This window comes from Cydia pomonella, chromosome 1, assembly GCF_033807575.1.
Source record: "Cydia pomonella isolate Wapato2018A chromosome 1, ilCydPomo1, whole genome shotgun sequence".
Lineage (NCBI taxonomy): Eukaryota > Metazoa > Arthropoda > Insecta > Lepidoptera > Tortricidae > Cydia > Cydia pomonella.
In genome coordinates this window covers 3,448,920-3,471,215 of record NC_084703.1, presented here as the reverse complement: position 1 = coordinate 3,471,215, position 22,296 = coordinate 3,448,920, and the positions used below count along the sequence as shown (strand labels likewise).

Here is a 22,296-nt window from a genome sequence, read left to right as displayed (position 1 = left end):
TCTATTTGTATCGGAGTAAATGAGATAGCACTGTCGCATGTTACTGGGCCTGGGCAAGGGAATAATAAGAAAAATATTTAAATAAAAACAAAGTGGATTATTAGTGTAATATTTTACTCAACAGCAGTTTAGATATAAATGTTTTGAAATTGTGATTTTAATTGCAGACCCATAAGTCAAAACAATAAAGACATAAAACAGTTTAATTGTGATTTTAAGACCAATCTTTGCAATTATTTTCTATCGAGCCGATTTCGTTCAATCATGTATCGAGTACAACCAGGGTCTTTGAAATATAATTAATATGAACATATATTTTTCTTACTTGACTAAAACAAATAGTCTTTCTTAAAAAACTGTTTAAGTAACATCAATTTCAAGGACATTGGGTGTTGATAGCCTCTTAATACAGGGAGTTTATTTAAGTAGTCACCTGCAAGGATTTCCGGGCTGAATATATTGGTCAAACTGAGCAACTTTTACTATGGCATCAACCTCGCAATGGCGAAAAAAAATTGACTCATAGAAAATGTCAAGGTCAGGCAGCCAAAATGTATGAAACAGGCAATTTTTGTCGCTCTTTCGGGGTTGGGCCTGTAAAAATTGGAAACCTTCACAGTATTTTTGAAGATAACTGGCAACAGATATAGATTTGTATTCAGAACTATCGCCCTGCTAGATGAATAAAGATCTGCAGACGAGCATTCCGAAGGTGGCAGTCATTAATGGTAGTCGATGTGTGTGATCTAGCTGAATGATAAAAAAAAATGACAGAAATCTATGTCTGTGTTTATTTTCTCCAGCACAGTCAGTAAAAGTTGCTCAGTATGACCTATAGACATTAAAATTAAATTATTGCAGGTGACTAAATAAACATCCTGCGGCGCTATCATGGTCGCATTTTTATCACTTGTCACGTCAATTGTCACTTTCGCACTTACATACTTGTTAGAACGTGACAGGCATGGTGACAGATGATAAACAACCGACCATCTTAGCCCTACTGTATGTTTTTTGCGGCATAAACGGCCGTATCTTTGTTTACGTTAACTAAGAAGTTGGATTTTTTTCACAGCTTCAAAAGACTGTAAACCTAAGTACCTACATATATGGTATATTTGACGACCGGTCTGGCCTAGTGGGAAGTGACCCTGTCTATGAAGCCGATGGTCCCGGGTTCAAATCCTGGTAAGGGCATTTATTCGTGTGATGAGTATGGATATTTGTTCCTGAGTCATGGGTGTTTTCTATGTATTTAAGTATTTATAAATATTTATATATTATATATATCGTTGCCTAAGTACCCTCAACACAAGCCTTATTGAGCTTACTGTGAGACTTAGTCAATTTGTGTAATTATGTCCTATAATATTTATTTATTCATTTATTTATGGTTTTAATTTCAATTCGATACAGACACGTTCCCGAGATAAAGAGTCTATGTAGATAGACGGACAGCAAAGTGATCGTAAAGGGTTCCGTTTTTTCTTTCATTTTGAAGTACGGAACCCTAAAAACGAATAAAATATGAAAGGTGTTGGGTGTACTGGCAGTGCTATTCTATTAAACGAGCAATATTTATAAACCTTATTTATTTTATTTTAAACCAATGATATTACAACAGAGAGGTCATAGGCGTTCTAAAATGAAGCGCTTAAATAGTACAAATCGTACAATTGCTTGAGTTTTTCCTAATGCAATATTGTTAACCCTTTGAACGCTTTAATATGTCATAAACACAAACATCACTCAAACGCCAAGCTTCCGGGCGCAAGCGAGCTAATGTAAACCTTACTTGTAAGTGTGAAGGTTACTTTGACAGCGTCCGCCATAACACCTATAGTTGTCCTTGGCGATGTGGGCACGACGCCTTTAGGTGTTCTTGGCGTTCAAAAGGTTAAGCATATATAAATAGATGTTTTTCATTGAATTATAAAAAAATAAAAAAAATATTTTTAACATCTGAAATAAATAAAATTATCTCAGTATTAGAGCAATATATAAAAAGGTGAAAGGTAAGGGAAAGTGTCCCAACTAGAGATACATATAACGCTTCACTGAGTTGAGAAGATTGATTCATATCTTTCGCTCCCGGAGATATATATCACTCATTTCACTCAGTGGATCTGTAGACTATAGGGTATTATTCACGAATAGAGAGAGAGAGAGAGAGAGAGAGAGAGAGAGAGATGGTGAATCACGCGAATACGATCCCACCATGTTTTCCCGACACCCTCCGAAATTTATCGTTTCGAATATTTGCATCGTCTCACTCGTTTGGCTCGGCCGGCTTATTCGAATCATGAGTGAGAAAGAGCGAGCAAGTAACACTGAGATAAATGAGTTACTGAACGAGTTAAATCTTCAGTGAGTTGAAGAGTGAGTGAGATACAAAGAGAATATAATACATTTAAATCGCTCACTAGTGAAGTTAATAATGACGGCGAAGTTAGAATGAAAAAGGCAGTTGCTCGATATTTTAAAACTTGGATTTTCGTGGTTATAACCTTTTCGTCGTTATAACCAGAGATCGGCGGGGGTGAGCTGTTTTTACGTCATTAATGTCATGTAGCTGTGTCTTGTAGGTGTTAATATGGATATGGAGTATCCATATCTAAATATTAAAGGCAGACAAGACTGAAATGCTTAAACTAAAATTAAAATTCATTACAAAACGAGTGCTAAGCTTTTTTATTTATTGTACATTTAATTTTCTGTGCTGTAATAAATAACTATAAGTTTTTCTATATTTTCCATTTTTAATTTGTTTCTCCTTCAGTTTTATTTGAGCTTTATTTGTATACAGGGTGATTCAGGAGACGTGAGCAGGATCAAGCTTGAGCATTCAGTAAGTTATAAGCAACTGTTTCGTACCAGTATTTGTGAGATTAACGTTCTTTTATTTTTTTACTGTTAAAAAAAAATGTTATAATTTATTTACGCCATGTATGGTCACCCTATTTGTTTTATCCATAACAAGTGACAAATTGAATGTCATCGGGGTCTGGTTACTTTTGAAAAATCGTATCTCACTCAAGTGTGACATTTTGTTTTCTTCATAATCAAACTGCTTTCATAGCGGTTAAAGAGGTTTTATCTTTCTTAATTAAGTGTTGTAGGGTGTCCATGATTGTAGATTATCAAATTTGTCCTTCCCAAAAAGTTAAATAACAGAAATAAAGCGAGATTGTTTTACTTAAATATGATGATGAACGGTTCATTAACATTTACTGATTGTGTAGGCTTAGTCCTGCTCACGTCTCATGAATCACCCTGTATAGAAAAAGATCTTACTACATCCACTGATGTGAGTGGAGTGAAATGGATATACAATAATAATTATATTATCTAAGGAAGCTTGCTCACTTAGGCAGAAAGCTGTGCAAAATAGATTAATCACATTCCGTAGATTTTGATTGCGACGTGACGTGAAGGCAGCCCAAATAAAATATTTTAATTAGTTTATAATTATTAATTACACATGGGGCAATTACCATTAAATGACAAGGTATGTCCATGTTATGCAAAAACTGAAAACAGCTCACACCCGCCGATCTCTGTATCCCTAGTGTAAATTTGATCGACATCATAACGTGACGAACGCGTTTGCGTTAAGTCTCATTTTGTATAGGATTTTGAGTTTCCAAAACGTCCCGCTTGGCGCGCTCTTTCTAAATCTAATACAAAATGAGACTAAACGCAAACGCGTACGTCACGTTTCGAAATCGAATTTATTTACACTAGGGGTACTGGTTATAACCCTGGCCAAAACGCACACATATCTGTCGATATAAAGGACTTAGTGGGAACGCGGCCAAGCTTGGCTGAATACATCGGCATTTTGAACGTTCCGTCATCGCGTTGCTAACCGAACCGAGATTATGTCAATTGACTGTCAGTCAAATTCCACAGTAATTCCATTCGGGGGATAGGTATATTCTGTGACCACAATTTAGATATTGGTATTGCTATAGGTACCGTGCGCGTTGGAGGGTCTGCCATCTTGTGGCCTGAATCGGAACTATAAACATGCACATGTACACGTCACGTGTTTTCTTGTGCATAGTAGGTTCTGCCATCTTGTGGGCTACATCGGAACAATAAACATCACATTTACGCCTCGCGCCAAAAATCTGACGGCTCCTGTGCTGCCTCCTACAGTTCATGCACGCTCCCTATAATGTCCTATAATATTTATTTATTTAAATTAAATTACTCTGTCTGTATCAAAATATATTAATTTGTGTTTTGACAAGTGGACACACTGCAATAATTTAAACTAATAAACAGAATATAAGGAAAAAAGTTTTTGGCAAAATTTCATTATTACAAGCTTTTATCGATGACTGTAACAGTCAAGTCTGAAAATATCGAGACGGTCGAAGTGCCAAAAATATGTATACACGACCTTATATTAGGGTAGTGTATACATGTTTTTGACACTTTCCGTACCGATATTTTCAGACGTGACCGTACTTTTCTTTCCACAGGCAGCTAACAGTCATCGAGACAATTCTAAAAACCCTAAACACCATTAGTTTGCACTGTTTTATCACCGAGTTCCTATGGCTACGTCCTGTCTCCATCATCAGATCAGCTCCATGGTACCATAATATTGCATTGTCATCCGACTTGTATATTAATGCAGATTTTCAGCTTCATCGGAAACAGGGAAGTGGGTCAAATTTAACTTGCAAGATTTCACCTGTACAAACATACATAGGTACAAGTTGCAAGTTAAATAATACATACATATAATCACGCCTATTTCCCGAAGGGGTAGACAGAGACCACGGATTTCCACTTGCTACGATCCTGACATACCTCTTTCGCCTTCAGGATTTCCCCGATTTGATCAGAGAAAGTCCGCCGAGGTCTACCCCTAAGGTAGGTAAGATATTTACGGGCCGATTCGAATTATAATATACGTCAAAAATATTCTCTAAATACGATATGAATCGGATTTCTGTTTGAAGAAACGTCAGTTTTGACACTGACATATCCATATCGTATCTAGAGCAAATTTTTGGCGTATGATTAAATTTCGAATCGATCCGTTATTATACACAATGAAACACGAGGAAAACGAAATATTTTTACAGTGTATTCCTGATCAAATTTAGAGACTAAAATTTCATATAAACTTTTCTGGATTTCGCCTAGAATCAGAGTTAATACCAATTAAAAATAAACTTCTTATTGTAACTTAGTGGAAAAGGCATTTTTGATGGCGATGATACACCATTATAGGACGTAATCTAAACATCCTTATTGATTACATGTCAAAAACTAAAACACGAACAGAATAAATAATTGACCATTCAGCGACGCGTTCCTAGGTACTTTAGCCCCCGCTAAGGCAAAATTCGAGTTTCTATATTTAATATACGTTAATAATCAAGGATCAAATGTCATTAAAATCCCTCTCCTAACTTCTACATATTCTAGTTCTTCTGTAGTATGCATTCACTGCCAATACAAAGTTGGCGTCACCAAGCGCTCACCGCTCGACTAGCGTTGAATAAAATACTAAGAAATCTCCTCGGTGGAAACAATTCAACAATACTGTGCTGTTTACCTGGTACAGTCGCCATCAGATATATCGGAGCGGCCAAGGTGCTCACAAATATCTGAACACGCCTTTGTTGTCAATGCGTTAGAGTGCATAAATATATACTCTCACTTGCTGGCATATATTTGCGGCATTCGCAGTTGAAAATATAGGACCTTGGTGCCGAAATGCTCACAAATTAATTAGGCAACTTTAAAAAAATAATTATTGATGTCATCGGGGACCGTAGGGCTGGCTCGTTCCTCGCTCAACGGATCGGCATAGCGATCCAAAGGGGAACGCGGCCAGCCTTATGGGAACCCTTCCGCAGGGATCGGATCTGGGTGATCTAGCCTAATATAAACCGCCATGACCACCAGTTTGGCCTAGTGGGTAGTGACCCTGCCTACGAAGCCGATGGTCCCGGGTTCAAATCCTGGTAAGAGCATTTATTCGTGTGATGAGCATGGATATTTGTTCCTGAGTCATGGGTGTTTTCTATGTATTTAAGTATTTATAAATATTTATATATTATATATATCGTTGTCTAAGTACCCTCGACACAAGCCTTATTGAGCTTACTGTGGGACTTAGTCAATTTGTGTAATAATGTCCTATAATAATAATATAATATTATAAACATATTGGGCTAGGTCAAGGTCACCCATGTTGTTTTTTAGGTATTAGTTCTAGTTTTGCAGGTAGTTTCAATTTTAAGTTACATTATATTCTAAGCTTACTATTATTAAAGTATGTTTTTGGGTTTAATTACACACATAAACCAGATTAATCTACTAGCTAGGTAATAAATGTTTTTATTATAACTAGACATTAACAGCTAAGTAAACTTGTTTTTGACAATTTTCTCTCCGAAATCTTCATATTGTCTCTTAGTAACCCAGATTTTTGGGTCCGGCATGCCTAAAATCGTACATATTTATTAGTTAATGCATATACAAGTACGCCAGGTCTGGCTTACATTTTTATGACAAAATTCCGTCACATAAGGGTCCTTATGCTTCAAGTACAATAAGGTCCTTTTTATCTGAAATTCCAACAGAAATTCTGATAGAAAGGTCTTATTGCACATGCCAAGAACCCTTCTCTAATGGAAAGCCACAAGGGCTAAACATCACGGATCTCCGAGAGACCTCCCCGAGGTCCTACTCAACATTAAAGGTTTGATAGGATTCCTCGAGGAGCTGGGCTGGCAGGACTAGCCCACCCCCAACATATCACGCAAAATAGGCGCAAGTCGTCGAGTTGCGGAATATCGCCCGTACCTATACAATACAATACAATGGAAAGCCACAAATATCAAAGTATCATTTTATGAGATCTGAATGAAGTGGCTCGCGCTAACACATGTAAGGACGAATCCGAGCGAAATGAACTGGCAAATTTATGACAAGTGTCATTATCATCATCAAGGGCATTTGAGTCTATTGCAGTCGATTTATGGGGTAACGCCGGAGAGACACCATTTTTGGTGGCTGAATAGACCCATGCGAGACTGACATGGCCTGACAAGGGAAATTTGCGGAGAACGGTATTGAGATGAAATGCCTTGTCATCGTTATTGTCTTGTCAGCGAATGCAGTGAACCAGGTTTCATCATAAAACTTGCGACCTTCCAAAACGCGTTTGCGCCACTCCATCCGCTATTCTGTCAATGGTACCTTCATGCCATTTGTGGCTGGACATGTATTGCCACTTAACAATAATGTATCTACTATCTTATGTATACCATGTTTATCGCAATAAAGTATTTCATTCATTCAGTCATTCAAATTGGCCTCACGGCGATAGGTAATAAAATGACTACCTGGCTAATTCACGTACACGTATCATGTATTTCACTCGTACTAGTCGGTACACGTATTGGCGCGGGCGACACGCACGATAACTATACATTATGTACTGTATTACACTGATGTGGGAAAACCGCCTATCAGTTAATACCGTCTATAAGTCCTTTTGTTGCTTTGAACGCTTGCGTTTTTAATCAGACTCCATATACAGTAGGTCGGTTGTGCAGAATGTTATGATAGTGTCTGAGTAATGATAATTAGTACATTGCTGCCGAGGGATGGACAGAAAGGCATTTTCTGACGAGGTTCCTAGATGCCAAAATGGAAAAGATCCGAGACAGAAAATGCCTTTTTGCACCGACCCCGCCCGGGTGGCCAGCGCTCGGCACGCAGCGGACAAAAATGGAATTTGTATCGATCATTTTACTCCTAAGTGTAAAATGAATCATACGAATTCCGTTTATGCGTTGTCGCTGGGACAGAAATTAGTCACTCTTTGTGTTTTCGATTTACGAACCTAATGCTTACATTCCCGAGCATGTTTGAGAATTTTTTTTAGCTCAGTCTACCCCACGTTGACTTTACTATGAGTAAATTACCTGCAAACGTGGCGCCACCAAGCCACGAGAGAGCATATGCCTCGTCCGATGAATACACGTTCACTAGCTCGTTGGTTAGTACTTCCAGATCTTGTTTTAACCTAGAACATACAACAATTTGTATGACAAATTACTTACTACTACTATACTTGGGTCTTTTTATTTATAGTTTTTAGTATATTCGACTCGGGATCACGAGCTCTTTTGATCCTTATAAAAAAAAGTTTTTTAGAGTCCGTTCGGAATGAGAAGAGTCCTGGAATGTATTGGGTCCCATACATTCCACGACTCTTCTTTTTCCACACAGACTCTAACTCCATTTCGTTACCATTTTTCATAGGACTTTGTATGACGTATACGGAATGGAAGATCGAAAAAGGTATGGAAATATCGGGACACTTTTCTCCTATCAAGATCGAAAGAGCTCGCGACTCTGAGTGGAAACAACAAAATTATTCCCACATTTAAAAAATAAATGTAATATATTGAAACGACCAAGGTGCTCAAAAACATTTGAACAAGCACTCTAACCGCCTTGACAATTGAGGCCTTTTTAGATATTTGTGAGCTCCTTCAGCCACTTCGATATATCTGATGGCGACTGCACAACTTTAGATAAAATGGCCCTTGGGCATGGACAGCACGTCCCAGTCTGTTCTCTCTGATCGTTTCTTTGCATGACGACCGTAACACTACACAAAATACTGACGGCATTATGTAAGTCCAAGGTCAGTTGACGATACTAACCTAGGACAAAGTCCAGGTATCATGGACATCCCTCCACAGGGCACGACACCGTCTAACAGTTCTGATCGTAGTTCAGGGTCGCACATCTCCGCTGCCTTTTGTACTGCTTTGGGTATTGACAGGACGTCCCAGTCCGGAGCTGCTAGCTCCGGTTGAAAGAGGATTTCTCCTGAAGATAAGATGAGAAGCTAAGTAATTAAGTATAGCAGGGTATATAGAAGAAGCTATACGTATGGCAGGGAAGCAGGGTATAGAGAAGAAGCTACGCGTATTGCGCGTAGATATTCTTTCATTCGTATATGGGATAGGTCGGGGACCGATGACGTCCTCCTCGTCTAGTCGGTAGTGATCCTGCCTACAAAGCAGGTCTCGGGTTTAAATTCTGGGTATTCATATGTGAGTTCACCACAGATGTTCCTGAGTTACAGATGTTTTCTATGTAGATGCAAGAGTTAAAAGCAACGAAAAATCTTGTAGATGATATTTCCTACATTGACCTTAATAAGTATTTATTAATATTATTATCTGTAAAGCAGGCGGGCAGTTAAAAAAACTGATAATGCATGTATCCGGAGTCATCAGTAAGTTTTCAGTGTTGAGTAGAATTTGATTTGTGCTTATCTAATTTATTCTTTAACTCATTTACACTTTGAGGCGATACTATCTCCTCTGTGAGTTTGTTCCAAGCTTTGACTACTCTGTTGCTAAAGAAGTGTATATGAGGATTGTTGTAGGACCTGCGAGACACCAGGTTATACTGATGACCTCTCAGACGGTTGTTGTTATTTACCTATATACCTTGTTTTGATATGCCTTTTGGATTGATAGCAGCAGTTACGGTCAAGGAATTTAATTTCAGTAGCATGTCGTACCTTGTCACTAGGTGACAATAGTAATCATACTACTAGGAGAAAGTCCAAGTATAATGGACATGCCTCCACAGGACAACAACGTGTAACAGTTTTGATCGTAGTTCAGTAACATATGTGCTGCCTTCTGTACTGCCTTGGGTATGGACAGTACCTATCAGAATAGAATAGAATAATTTTTATTCGTAGACACAAACAAGATACATTAAATTACATGATATAACAAAAACAAAGGAAGTATAAAGTGCCATGAAATGGCCTCATCTCAGCATGTTGCTGGTGGCTTCCAGCGCTGATCTTCCGATGAGACTATCAAGTGAGAAAAATCACGAAAGGTAACAGAAAAGAAGGAAAAAGACATATAATAATATAGAGTAAACAAATAGTCTGTTCACTTATTTATTTAGGGACATAAGTTCTTAGTGACTTTAATTTTGATTGTCACTGTGACAACTTACGTAATAGGGTGGAGATTAAATTCTTTAAATGTTCGAAATTGGTGATTTTGTTATACCACTAACCTGCCATGAAGGCTTCATTGCTGATGTCTATAACTTTGCCGTCGGGCAAAGTGAAGGTTTTTTTACCGGTCTTTCTGTTATAAGCGGCGTTTTTTGTAATGTAAGCTTTCTTTTTTAAATTACGCAGCACTTGTTGAGAGGTTATGTTGATATTTCTTTCTGCAAATATATTTTTTATCAGTAAAAACGGGACTAAATGTTAAAATTAAAAAGCTACAAGAAAAACAGATCATTCGAGTTTGATAGTTTTGGGTGAAAGAAAGGTCCTAAAATAGAGAACTGATGGGTAAAGTCAAGGCACGCGTCTTCGTGAATGACACGATCTATAAACTAATTTGACCTCGAATTTGACCAGGATGTCTTTAAAAGTGCGTCCATACCGGGCGAATGTACCAGCAGAGCGCTATTCGCGTCTAGCACGTTACAATGTGCATCACGCGTGGAATACACAAGCGGTGGGCAAATAACGCAAGAAAAAACACGCGAACAGGGCATTTGCCTGATCTTTACGCACCTCTCACTCATATACTCATACACCCGTATATTATTTTCAACTCAATGATAAGGAAATTTTCTTTACATCATAATACGGTTGCAAAAAAATATGAATAACAATCTTGAGGCCTTTCTCTAGTAAATATCGATTAAATGACTTTAGCTTTATAGAACAAAATCACTAACATAGGTCTCAAAAACATCATTAAAATTTTGTCACTATTTTTGCACAAAATCTATTACCAAAATTCCTTCCAAAACAGCGTAATGTTATTTTTGATAAGAAGTCATCGATATCCGCGGCGCGCACGGCCGTCTCAGTGCTCAGTGAACTGCGTTCGGAGAAGAACCTGAACACATTAAGGTTCACCCCAAAAGCTAAAATAGTTATGAGCATACATCGCACTCGAGGAGACATTTTGAGGGCACATCAGTTAGAAACGTTTGCAAATAAATTGGAGTGCGGTGTATGATTATGATGATATACCGTCGCCATCAAATATATCGGAGCGGGCAGGGTGATCAGAAATATCTGAACTGCACTTTTATATTTGCGAACACCGTGAGCGGTCTGATATATATGATGGCGATGACCTATTGGTTAATGTTCACCTGCAAATAGCCTTCGTATATAGTCATGTAATTCAAGGCTCGGGATCCCGGTGGTCGTTTGCGCATACGCAATAAGACCTCCCTCGTACACCGGGGCTATGTCTACCTTGTCATATCTGAAACACAAGAATTATTGCATAGTCGGACCAAAATAAAGCTAACTAAACTAACTAATGGGGCTCAGCGACCCAAAGAGGGTCTTGGCCTCCGAAGAGCACGCCACTTTTCCCGATCCTGCCCCGCTTCCTGCCAAACATTAGCATCTACTAGAACGCATTTCCTAATGTCAGTTTGCTCCATATATTTAGTCATATTTCTTTGGCATTGGTTTTAATACGTCAATGATGAGCAACGGTAACTGGCACGAACGCGTGCAGTGGATTTTACCGACAATGGCACCCGCATGCGTGCGCCCGGGAGGTGCACCCGCGTCAGCTAGTGGACGCCCTTAAAAACACGACCAATAAAGGTACCTACCCCATATCAACGCAGATGCCCGACGTGAATCCACTTCCATACATAGTCAGAACACCCTGTGACTGAATGCAAAGCCCGATGGAGTTTAGGGTTTCGAAGATTATTTCGCAGCATTTAAATCTGAAAAAAAAAATAGATTGTTTTGCTTTATAACTAATAACTTATTCATCCAAAGACTTCACTATGCAATAGATGAAGGGCTGAAGATGCATTAATATCAAAGATATATATATAGCACCGTATAAAATAAATAATTCAAAGAAGAAAACGTGTCTCAAAAAATTTATGCTCGAATAGATGGCGACACCGTTTAATATTAAACACATATAAGAGAAAGAACATGGGTCGAAAGATGGCAGTAAACTCAGATGACTACAAAATTTGACTATACTGAATTCACTTTGTTAATATTATGCAAATAAGACACCTGAAGTTTGTAGCATTGTGTAGCACGAGGCGATAAACAACAACTTTGCTCCCCTGTAAAACAAGTAATTATTGTTTTTGTTTAGCCCATTGTTCTAATAATGATACCAGAGATTTTAAAAGTAAGAATCTTGAGCGTTGGGCTTGAGGGCGTTGAGCACGAAACGAGGGTTAAACAAACTTTGCTCTTGGGTGAAACACAACCACGCGAGGAAAATACGTAAGACATTGCAAATCAAATTCAAATGAACGTTATTATTGTTATTAAATATTTATCATTGTTGCGAACGCAACTTTTTCATCAGCATCACAGGCCTTTACGTCTATTGCAGACGATTTAAGCATTGCTGTTTAGACAACGGGTTTGGTGACTGTGGAAGCCGATGCGTGAGCGGCATGACCTCCCACATTTTTGGCAGAGAAAGCTCATGCCACCTGAGGTTCCAGTCCCGATTTGCTTTCTGCGACACCTTCTGTTATTCTGCATCTTTTTATTTGTATAAAATCAATATATTCCTAATGCAATAGCTAAACGCAGCCGTCGAGCTCGGCTAGTATTCAGAGGTTTTTACAAAAGCACCAATAGGAGCATTCGACATATTTTGCACCACAGCCAATAAGAGGCACCTAAATTTAAACCACCTTTTGTACTGATCAAATACTGCAAAACACCTTCTCATCATCCTCCATACTATCAACAACCACTTTCTGCACTTAACCTTGGCTATTCTTGCCATACAGATAACCTACTGGTTAACAAGGAATTCCACAAGGTACTCCTTGTGGAAGATTATATCAGTTCACTAAGAATCGAAGCTTTTTATTCGAGTCCTCATGATCCTAACCTGCACGGTGGCTAGAGATTTTCAGAATCATCACATAAATGTCAATTTTATTTATTCATTTTATCATTTTACCAGCCAACATGAGCAAGCATCTCAAAATTTTCATCTTGTTACTTTGCCACGCTTGTGGATAAAATGCGAATTTCTCATCAGTTTTTAATGTATAAAGAGAGCCTTTATGAGCTGATGTGGTGAAAACACATTAAACCACACCAAAACCACCCATCCACAGTCGGTATACAGTAATAAAAGTAAATATCCCAAAAGCGGGTCACAAAATGCAATCTTCCAAATTGGAGGCCATTTCATCCCATTGAGTTTTTAAATCACCCCTAACGAGTGCGTTATTTACATATTTTTACGGATTTTATTCCGTTCTATGATTTTTTTTTCTTCTCTGTTTATTTTTCATTTATGAGCACGTATTTTAGCTACCCGTTACTCTTAGTTACATGACACCTATTTGAAGTCAATTATATTGTTACCCCCTTATTCATAAACGTCTACTAAAGTTGACAAGCCGCTAATAATCGTTTGTCCCTTTCCATCATACTAATACGTCGGAAAGGGACAAACGATTATTAGCGGCTTGTCAACTTTAGTAGACGTTTATGAATAAGGGAGTGTAAGTATAGACAGGTTATAGGTATCACAGAATAAGTAATAGTATTCCCGTACAGAAAAGAAACATCCTACAAAACTGAAGTTTAACAACGATTCAGGGACAAATCATGCTATCACTTTCTAATGTATCGCAGTATCCCTTTCGGCTATTTAGAGTTGTCCACATTCAAGTCATTATCTTATCTGTGTTTGTGCGCGCAAAGGGACGTCAAGAATCTGTTATTTTTGATTAATTTTCGCATTCCATTCATCTTTGTCATACTCCTTGATAAACATAAGCTTGTCTTTTTCTCTTTCGGTGAGCGGGAATTCGTTAACTAGTGATGTTAAAAGACTAGTCTCGAAGACTTTGAAACCTTAAAGACTCGCAAACCTTGAAGGTTCAAGCTTTGAAGACTTAAGCGTTGAAGGTTTGAGCTCAAAAACGGTTCAGAACCTTAACGACTCAAGCTTTTTACGAGCTCTTAATAGTAAGTTTTTAAGACTCGGGCTTCATAGAGAGCTCAAGCTTTAAAAACTCGGGTCTAATGGGACCGTGCGAAGTGCATGGTGGGGGTAAGTAAAGCGATCCCAGCGCATAAGGTGGTAAAAATTTGAACTAACTGCGGATAGCGTCTTTAACATTTCGTACAATTATATGGCTCGAAATGAAACTTTGATTTACGATTACTCCTGAAATATTCATTTAAATTGAATGGTGTAAGCGACCATTGTAATCTATATGAAATGCTTAATATAACTAACGTTTTTATTTTGATAATTGTTAATAATGTATCCATGTAAATAGCTTTGCAAATGCCACATATTACGTGATCTTTTTCTAGAAGTTAAGAATGGATATAGTAAGTTATCCTTAAAAGATAGACATTTAACATCGCGGACTTTTTTGTAGACCTATGAATGAGAAACAACCCCACAATACATTGTGTTGTTATAGCTCAAACGGATTAGGCAGCGTTTTCGATTAAAGCTCCTAGCCGGCGTGATTTTTTCCGACAACATCGTTATATTTCAAACAATTTACACAAAACCTTAACAAGTTATATACTTAAGCCTTCCTCAAGAATCACTCTATTGATAGATGAAAGTCGTATGAAAATCCGTTCAGTAGTTTTTAGTTTTGGAGTAGTTTTATAAGATGTAGTGAATTGACGTTTTCCCCTAGACTTGCGGACACTAGGTTGCGTGACAGTCGTGCACGCTCCCAATTGAAAGCTCAAGCCCCCCGAACCTCGAAGGCTTGAGTCGAGCGTTAAGAGCTCAATCAATGAGCGTTCTAGGCAGAAAGTATTATTGTGTTTTTTTTTAAAGAATATAATGAACCTAACTACGTTACCACTTTGTGGTCATGTAGTGATTAACAGATCGCAAAAAGACTGATGTCACTAATAAAATTGATCTGCAGTCGAAAAAAATCTTTAACTTTACGTTTAGAGGTATTGTTTATTCACTCTAATTGATATTTTACTAACAAAAATGCGATAAAGTCCAAATATATTTTTTCTTTTTTTCCATATTTCACAAAAAATAATACAATATTTTTTTAATTCTAATGACCTCAGGAATACCCTGTTAAAATCGCTCAGGTCCCTCACGGGCACCCTGTATTACTATCAAATATGGCATAGTTTGATCTAATTTGTTAGAAGCTTTTAAGACTTAAATGCTCGAAACCTTATAGACTTAAACCTTCAAAACTTAGGAGCAGGGCCCGTAGGTACTTTTCATGCCGTTGACGCAAAAATGACGTAATTTAACATACAGGAAGTTGTTTTACAATACTACAAATTTAGATAACTTACTTATTGATGGGTATCATAATAAATACTTGTTACGTGAATAAAAGCTTGTTACGCTGTTAAAAACCAAAAATATGTATTATTCATAAATTAATAGTCTATTATTTATTTTTGTGACAATAAAATGTCAGTTTCGTTTCTATACTGATTGTCAAGTATATGTATCAGTTACCTAAAGAGGTTGACAAATGATTAATTATTACGAAAATACTAATTGGAATCATGCTCTATGTAGCGTGACGTCATTTTTCTGTCAACCCTAGTGTGGCGTAGGCACTAGTTTTTACGAAAGCGACTGCCATCTGACCTTCCAACCCAGAGGATAAACTAGGCCTTGTTGGGATTAATCCAGTTTCCTCACGATGTTTTCCTTCACCGAAAAGCGACTGGTAAATATCAAATGATATTTCGTACATAAGTTCCGAAAAACTCATGAGTACGAGCCGGGGTTTGAACCCGCGACCTCCGGATTGCAAGTCGCACGCTCTTACCGCTAGGCCACCAGCGCTTTTTGAAAATGACCACTGATATTTCCTGTTAAACTTGAATCGAAAATTTCGCTTATAAATAATATGACATTATTTCATTTTATGTTAGACATATGAAATGTAAACCTGAATATGTAATTTCTTAGTAAATCCCGTCATATTTTCGGCAACGCCAGAGACGTGAAAAGTGTCGGTCTAAAACTTGCTTTGGTTCAATCGCCATGTCACCAACTCCAATTAAAACTCGTCAAATAAAACCTTGCCCTAATCTAGTTTCACAATCTCACCAACCGTTTATGAGGCTCGCAGACCACTCACTTAATTACCTCCCCCTCCCACCCCTGACCCACCCTCCATTATCTTACCTACACCCTCTTCCAAACTTCTGATCCCAGTCAAAAAACAGGTCGTTAAATTTTCAACTTTAATGCCATATGCTTAAAGTCTAGATTGCAATAAATACGAAGGTTAAATGTAATCTTTCGTTTGTAATAAAATGTTTATTTACTGTTCAAGTTTGGTAGTAATTTCATTCATTTCGGTGTATAGAATGGAAGTAAACAAATACAAACTGTAATGCCATTGTAGTAAAGTCCAATATTTAATGTCAAGCTTGGAAAGCTTAGCTTAGTTACGAGAGACAAATATTGGCCGTATTTTTTTAAAGTTAGCATTCGAAATTTTAGAGTAGAAGATATATAGTCAGACCAAGGCAAGTCTGCAACGATTTTGATAGAACGCACAGTGCAACTGCTATTTTAAACGCCAAACGGCACAATACACGTGGGATCATTTCTGAGTCAGACTTCTATAAGTAGCGTGCACGAACTGTAGATGGCAGCACGACGCCCTATTCATTGGCGCGAAGCATTATGTCAAGTGTCCATTTTTAGGGTTCCGTAGTCAACTAGGAACCCTTATAGTTTCGCCATGTCCGTCTGTCTGTCTGTCTGTCTGTCTGTCTGTCTGTCTGTCTGTCTGACTGTCTGTCTGTCTGTCTGTCTGTCCGAGGCTTTGCTCCGTGTTGGTTAGTGCTAGAATGCTGAAATTTGGCATGGATATACAAATCAATAAAGTCGACAAAGGCGTACAATAAAATCTAAAATTTTTTTTTTTTAGGGTACCTCCCCTACACGTAAAGTGGGGGTGAAATTTTTTTTTCGCTTCAACCCTAGAGTGTGCGGTATCGTCGGAAAGGTCTTTCAAAACTAATAGGGGTTTTCAAGAAACATTTTTTGATAAAGTGAATATATTCGGAGATAATTGCTCCAAAAGAAAAAAAAATGTGTGTCCCCCCCCCCCTCTAACTTTTGAACCATAGGTCCAAAAAATATGAAAAAAATCGTGGAAGTAGAGCTTAAGAAAGACATTAAATGAAAACTATAGCGTACATGATCAGTTTAGCTGTTTTTGAGTTATCGCAAAAAGTTTTCCCTCCATAGTAAAAAGACTTACTTTAATTAGGTACTGATTATGCAAATTTGCCTATTTGTTTAACTCGGGTGAAAGGTACCGTTTCATCCCTTGGTTAACAGTTAACTATACTTAAAGCTCCACTTTAGCTTATTGTGACGAAAGAGTAACTACGGAACCCTACACTGAGCGTGGCCCGACATGCTCTTGGCCGGTTTTTTAAATTTAACACCGCTTGGACAATGGGCTGTGCTCTGAAGAATTGTTTGACATGATGCCCATGGCTACTTTCTATAACCGCACCGCTCGCCTTCGGCAGGGTGGTCATCCTCACACCCTAGAACGAACGGTCGAGCACTGTGTGGTTAAAGAGGAACTTCCTCCCGCGGCTTAGGCTTTTAAGCTACCTGCCGAGGTTTCCCCGAGGGTCTACAGTATGAGGTTCATCAAAAAAGGAATGCACAGATTTTTAACGTCGGCAACGAGCATGTAATACCTCTGGAGTTTCAGGCGTCCATAGGCTACGGTGACTGCTTACCATCAGGCGAGCCATATGCTTGTATGCTACGTTAGTGGTATAAAAAAAACCACAGAAGCAGCATCTACTTAGAAGCGTGAATTGTTTTCTCTCTCGACTCAGGTAACGAGATGGCAAACCCTCCAATACGCACCATCTCTATACACGGTCTAACATGAGGACACCGAATGATTGTAACAATGTATTACTGATCACATTTAGAGACCAAAATGTCATATAAACTTTTCTGGATTTCGCCTAGTTTCAGAGTTAACACCAATTTAAGAAAAAAAAACATCTTATTGTAACTTAGTGGAAAACGCCTTTTTGATGGCGATAATGCCATTATGGGGCGTTGTCTAAATATCCTTATTGATATATGTCAAAAAGTGACAAGTAACCTTTGCAAAAAAAGGTTTTACAAAGAAATCGTAAATATTTATTGTCAGTGCCAGTTTTACCATAACATTAACTTTTTATGTACAAATAGATTCAAAATATTGAAAAAAATATGCTGTTTTTTTTTGACGAAATTTACTTAAACTCGTATATTTTTTTTTCCTTTGTTTTGGCCTCAGAAGTGCGTGGTTAAAATCTTTCGGATTCCTCGTGTTACACCGTGTAGATATTCTAGTTCGTTGGTGTACTCACTTTTCGCTCATCGGCGTACTGGCAGCAAGAGCTAGCATGATAGCTCTATCCTCTGGAGCTACCTTCAGCTCCCTGTACAGGATGTGGTGGAGAATCCTCTCGAAATTGTCCCAATGGACTATCCTCCCTTTTACTACAGGGTAGCTGATCTCCAGATCTTCACCCTGTTGTATGGCCTCGTCCCCTGTAATTAGGCATTTTTGAAATATTTTATATGGACCTTAAAATAATGTAAAGAAGTTACTGTAAACAAAAAACGCGTGAGTGTCGTGGATCACTCGGTTGGAAAGAAGTATAAGTCGGGATTGTGGGCGTATCATACTAAAAATAGCACATCAGGACCTTCAATGGTGGATGACGAGGACTTTCAATGAAATACGATGTTCAACTCACAGTCCCACTCGCTAAGTCAATCAAAAATATGAAATTAAAGTATTTAAAAAAATACAAAAAGTAATATCTGCATACACGTCCGGGGATCGAACCCGGATCGTCGCTGTTACCACCGATTTCCAAGCGGCTGTTTGCCAACTGCGCCACTATAGCATATACGTAAGTCAGTGAAAATTAGGCTACTTTATTCTCGAAATAAATAAAAAAAACGGACGGAAATTTTAAACTTTCTTTCGCCTAGCCCCCATTCGCCAATTGACATAAGGACTTCGTTCCAAACTGATAGCGTACGCTGCAGCGTAAATATCTAAGGGCGTCCGCAAGCGTGGGCGGGTACACGGAGCGGGCGCATTACACGCGGGCGCCATTGTAGGTAAAACCCCGCATCCGCGCCGGTCAGTGTCGCTCATACTATTTTTCGTTAACCCCTTCATCTGCTCCGTGCGGACACCCTAAAAGGCGCAACTCACCAACGTAAACATCATAAGGCTCCCTCCCGTAACTGCCGTTGAGGTAGCTCGGGCGACCGACGGCCGTCCTAAAGATGGCCACGGGATGGTTGTCGCATGCGAAGCCAGCTTTTATGGTGTAACTTCCAGTATCTATGATCACCTGACAATTTTTTTATTTTTTCATTTATTTGTTCTATATTTTTTAAAGATAAAGTGCCAAGCGAGCAGACGAAATGCCTGATGGTAAACAATTAGAGCGTCCGCTAGCGTGGACGGAGCGGGCGCACGCACGCGTGTACCATTGTAGGTAAACAGTATTACAGATGTAGTGCATAATTATTTTCCATCGTATTTTCACAGAAACGTACGAACGTGCCTTGCTATTTCAGTCAGTCTCGGTACAAAAGTAACTGACGTTGACTGAAGTAGCATGACAAATACGAATGTTTCCGATGAAATACAATGGAAAATAATTATGCACTACATCATACAATAATCGTTGCTCATAAAATTTTTCGTTAACCCGCTCACCAGCTCGGTGCAAGCGTGCCAGCTAGCGGATGCCCTTCCCGTCTCCCGTAGACACTCGCAACACCAAAGATTTTAATACCTTTAATATGAGAGTATGCCCAAAGGTTAGGCACTCAATTAAATGACGACAGTTCATTCCACAGTTTAGCTGTGCGAGGATGTCTTTGAGGAAATTCTTAGACAGACCGACATGGCCCTAAACTAAGGGCTACCCCACACTAGCGTCTCCCGAGCGTCGCCGTCTAGTCAACTGTATGGCTGTTGCTCGACGCAACGTTGGGGCAACTGCGCAGCGACGCCATTTTCCATAGCGCTGACTAGACCAAAAGACCCTAGTCTGGGGTATGCGACGATACACTTATATGGATAAATACATACTTAGATTTCAAGATAACATCTATATCAGGAACGGAACGAAAAGGAATAAATGCCCTTGCAGGGATTCGAATCCGGAAGCTCCTGCTTTGTAGGTAGAGTTATTACTGATTACGTTAGGAAGCCCTTACTATGCAACTGTGCCGAAACATTATGACATTCGGACTAAACACGTGATTTAAACTATAAATAAAATAAAAGTAAAATATAATTTTAGTAAAAGCTTTTATTTAAATGCTCTAAAAAGAAGAAAATAAAATTTTCCTTTAAAAATTTAATCATCAACTTATAACCTCATTAAGTATACACAATTTATATGTTCATAATAAGCTTTTACTAAAAAAAATTTACTTTTATTTTATTTTTTACTTTTTAGTTATTTTGAGTTACTCTCAACAATCCCTTTCATTTGATACCCTTATTAAGTTATTGTAGAAGTGCATTAAAAATAACTATTCCGCCATTTTGGATGTTCCGCCATATTGGATTTAGAATGACGTCACATACTTTTTCGAGTTACTGTCAACAATCCCTTTCATTTGATACCCATATTGTAGAAGTGCATTAAAAATAACTATTCCGCCATCTTGAATGGTCCGCCATGTTGGATTTAGAATGACGTCACATAATTTATCATGCATTATCATCCAAACTAAACGTGTATACAAAATTTCAGCTCAATCGGCTGAAGATATCTGCTTCAAAATTGAGTTGCAAGATTCCACCCCGAACAAACATACATACATACATTGCAAGTTAAATAAAAGCTGTTAAAATAGTTAAATCTATTTTAACTTACCTAAACGAACACACAAAATACTATTCGCAAAATACTATCCCTGCCGCTTCTTTTCGCCATCGCCCTACACAACAACATTTCCATCCTCACCACTTAGTTGGCAGTCCTCAACTGTGCGTTTCTCCAGGAACTTTCTGTCTAGCGCAGCTGAACCGTGGAATGAACTGTCGCCTGCGGTATTTCCGGACCCATACGACCTTCAAGCTTTCAAGAAAAGAGCGTACTCACTTACGGCCCCTCTGGTGTTGTGTCCATGGGCAGCGGTAATCGCTTACCACGAGGTAATCCGTCTGCTTGTATGCCTCATAAAAATAAACTCGGCCGCATCGCTCCAGACGCAAAGGAACCCATTACGTTTGCCTCGTTGCCACGTTGAACAGCGATGGACAACCTCTGCATCAGGAACGACGCGGAGCGAGGGTGAAGATTCATGTTTTTTTTTTTCACTTACTGGAGGTTTCTCAAAAGCCATTTCTTTGTCACTGGACTGAGTCTGAAATGAAATCTAGGTAAATAATTGTGTTGTTGTATGCATAAAGTGGTACTATATGGTATATACTTTTTTTTATTGCGTTTTTCAATAAAAAACACGTCAGTATTGTGTACCCCTTTTTCTAATGCCAGAAAACCGAGGTATACAAAATTAGAGATTTGGCATTTTCATAATCATTATTAGTTGCACTTAAAATACACCTTACTTAAAATGTATAATTTACATTTTATGAAGAGTTCTCGATTAAAGTAATACTCAACACCACTCAACAATACGAATTTACAAACTAAAAATACACACTATTTTCGATATTTAATGCAAAATCGCTTACAAAATGTCGGATACAATTTTACATCAATTTTAATGACGGATTTTTTGATGTAAATGTTGACGTTTAACTTTGTGAAAAAAGCTCCTGGATTGTCTTTTACAAAATTGAAAATTTAAAAAGAGGTTTCATTGACTGTAAAACTGTATTGACATCAAGGCCTGTCGACTTCCTTAGAAATTACGGAAGGTGGAGATACATCTACATCTTACTTAAAGCAGTATTGTATCCCTTTTGAACTATAAGAACATGTTAAATTACATAGACCTCAAACGAGTATATTTTTGTAAATATTTAATATAAAACAGCTTTTCACACACGTAATGTGACGCAAGTCGAAACGCCATTGAAGATTCAATGAACATTCTGATGACGTCACAACTCTCGGTTTGACACTGTTGACAGTTCGGCGATCAGCAACAAATGACAATCAATGTTAGCGGCACAAGTCTTCTGGTTCTAGCGCCATCTTGCTATTTT

General features: G+C 38.3%; 2 protein-coding genes across 4 annotated transcripts in view; one reads left to right on the top strand and one right to left on the bottom strand.

Moving 5' to 3' along the window:
- Positions 1-22,296, top strand: part of LOC133526623 (dipeptidase 1-like) — a 314,385-nt gene that overhangs the window by 183,788 nt on the left and 108,301 nt on the right. The gene's annotated exons all lie outside the window — the stretch shown is intronic.
- Positions 6,351-21,856, bottom strand: LOC133516278 (uncharacterized). Of its 2 annotated transcripts, none has more exons than XM_061849246.1 (10): positions 21,694-21,856; positions 21,447-21,488; positions 19,309-19,450; positions 18,446-18,629; positions 11,683-11,802; positions 11,206-11,321; positions 10,099-10,257; positions 8,709-8,877; positions 7,962-8,062; positions 6,351-6,472 (listed from the first exon to the last, which is right to left on the bottom strand). In XM_061849246.1, the coding sequence occupies exons 2-10, from the start codon at positions 21,465-21,467 to the stop codon at positions 6,390-6,392; spliced, it is 1,095 nt and encodes a 364-aa protein (XP_061705230.1). In that variant the 5' UTR covers positions 21,468-21,488; positions 21,694-21,856; the 3' UTR covers positions 6,351-6,389. The 2 variants fall into 2 exon arrangements, with proteins under 2 accessions (XP_061705230.1, XP_061705142.1); XM_061849158.1 differs by having other exon boundaries at positions 21,712-21,856.

Bases quoted from the DNA above. Each gene is read 5' to 3' on its own strand.
- LOC133516278 (XM_061849246.1), bottom strand. From the start codon at position 21,467: ATGGCTTTTGAGAAACCTCCA. The intron at 18,630-19,308 runs GTGAGTTGCGCC...GCCTAATTACAG, and splicing joins GCCTTATGATGTTTACGTTG to GGGACGAGGCCATACAACAG. The intron at 11,322-11,682 runs GTAGGTACCTTT...CTTGTGTTTCAG, and splicing joins GGCATCTGCGTTGATATGGG to ATATGACAAGGTAGACATAG.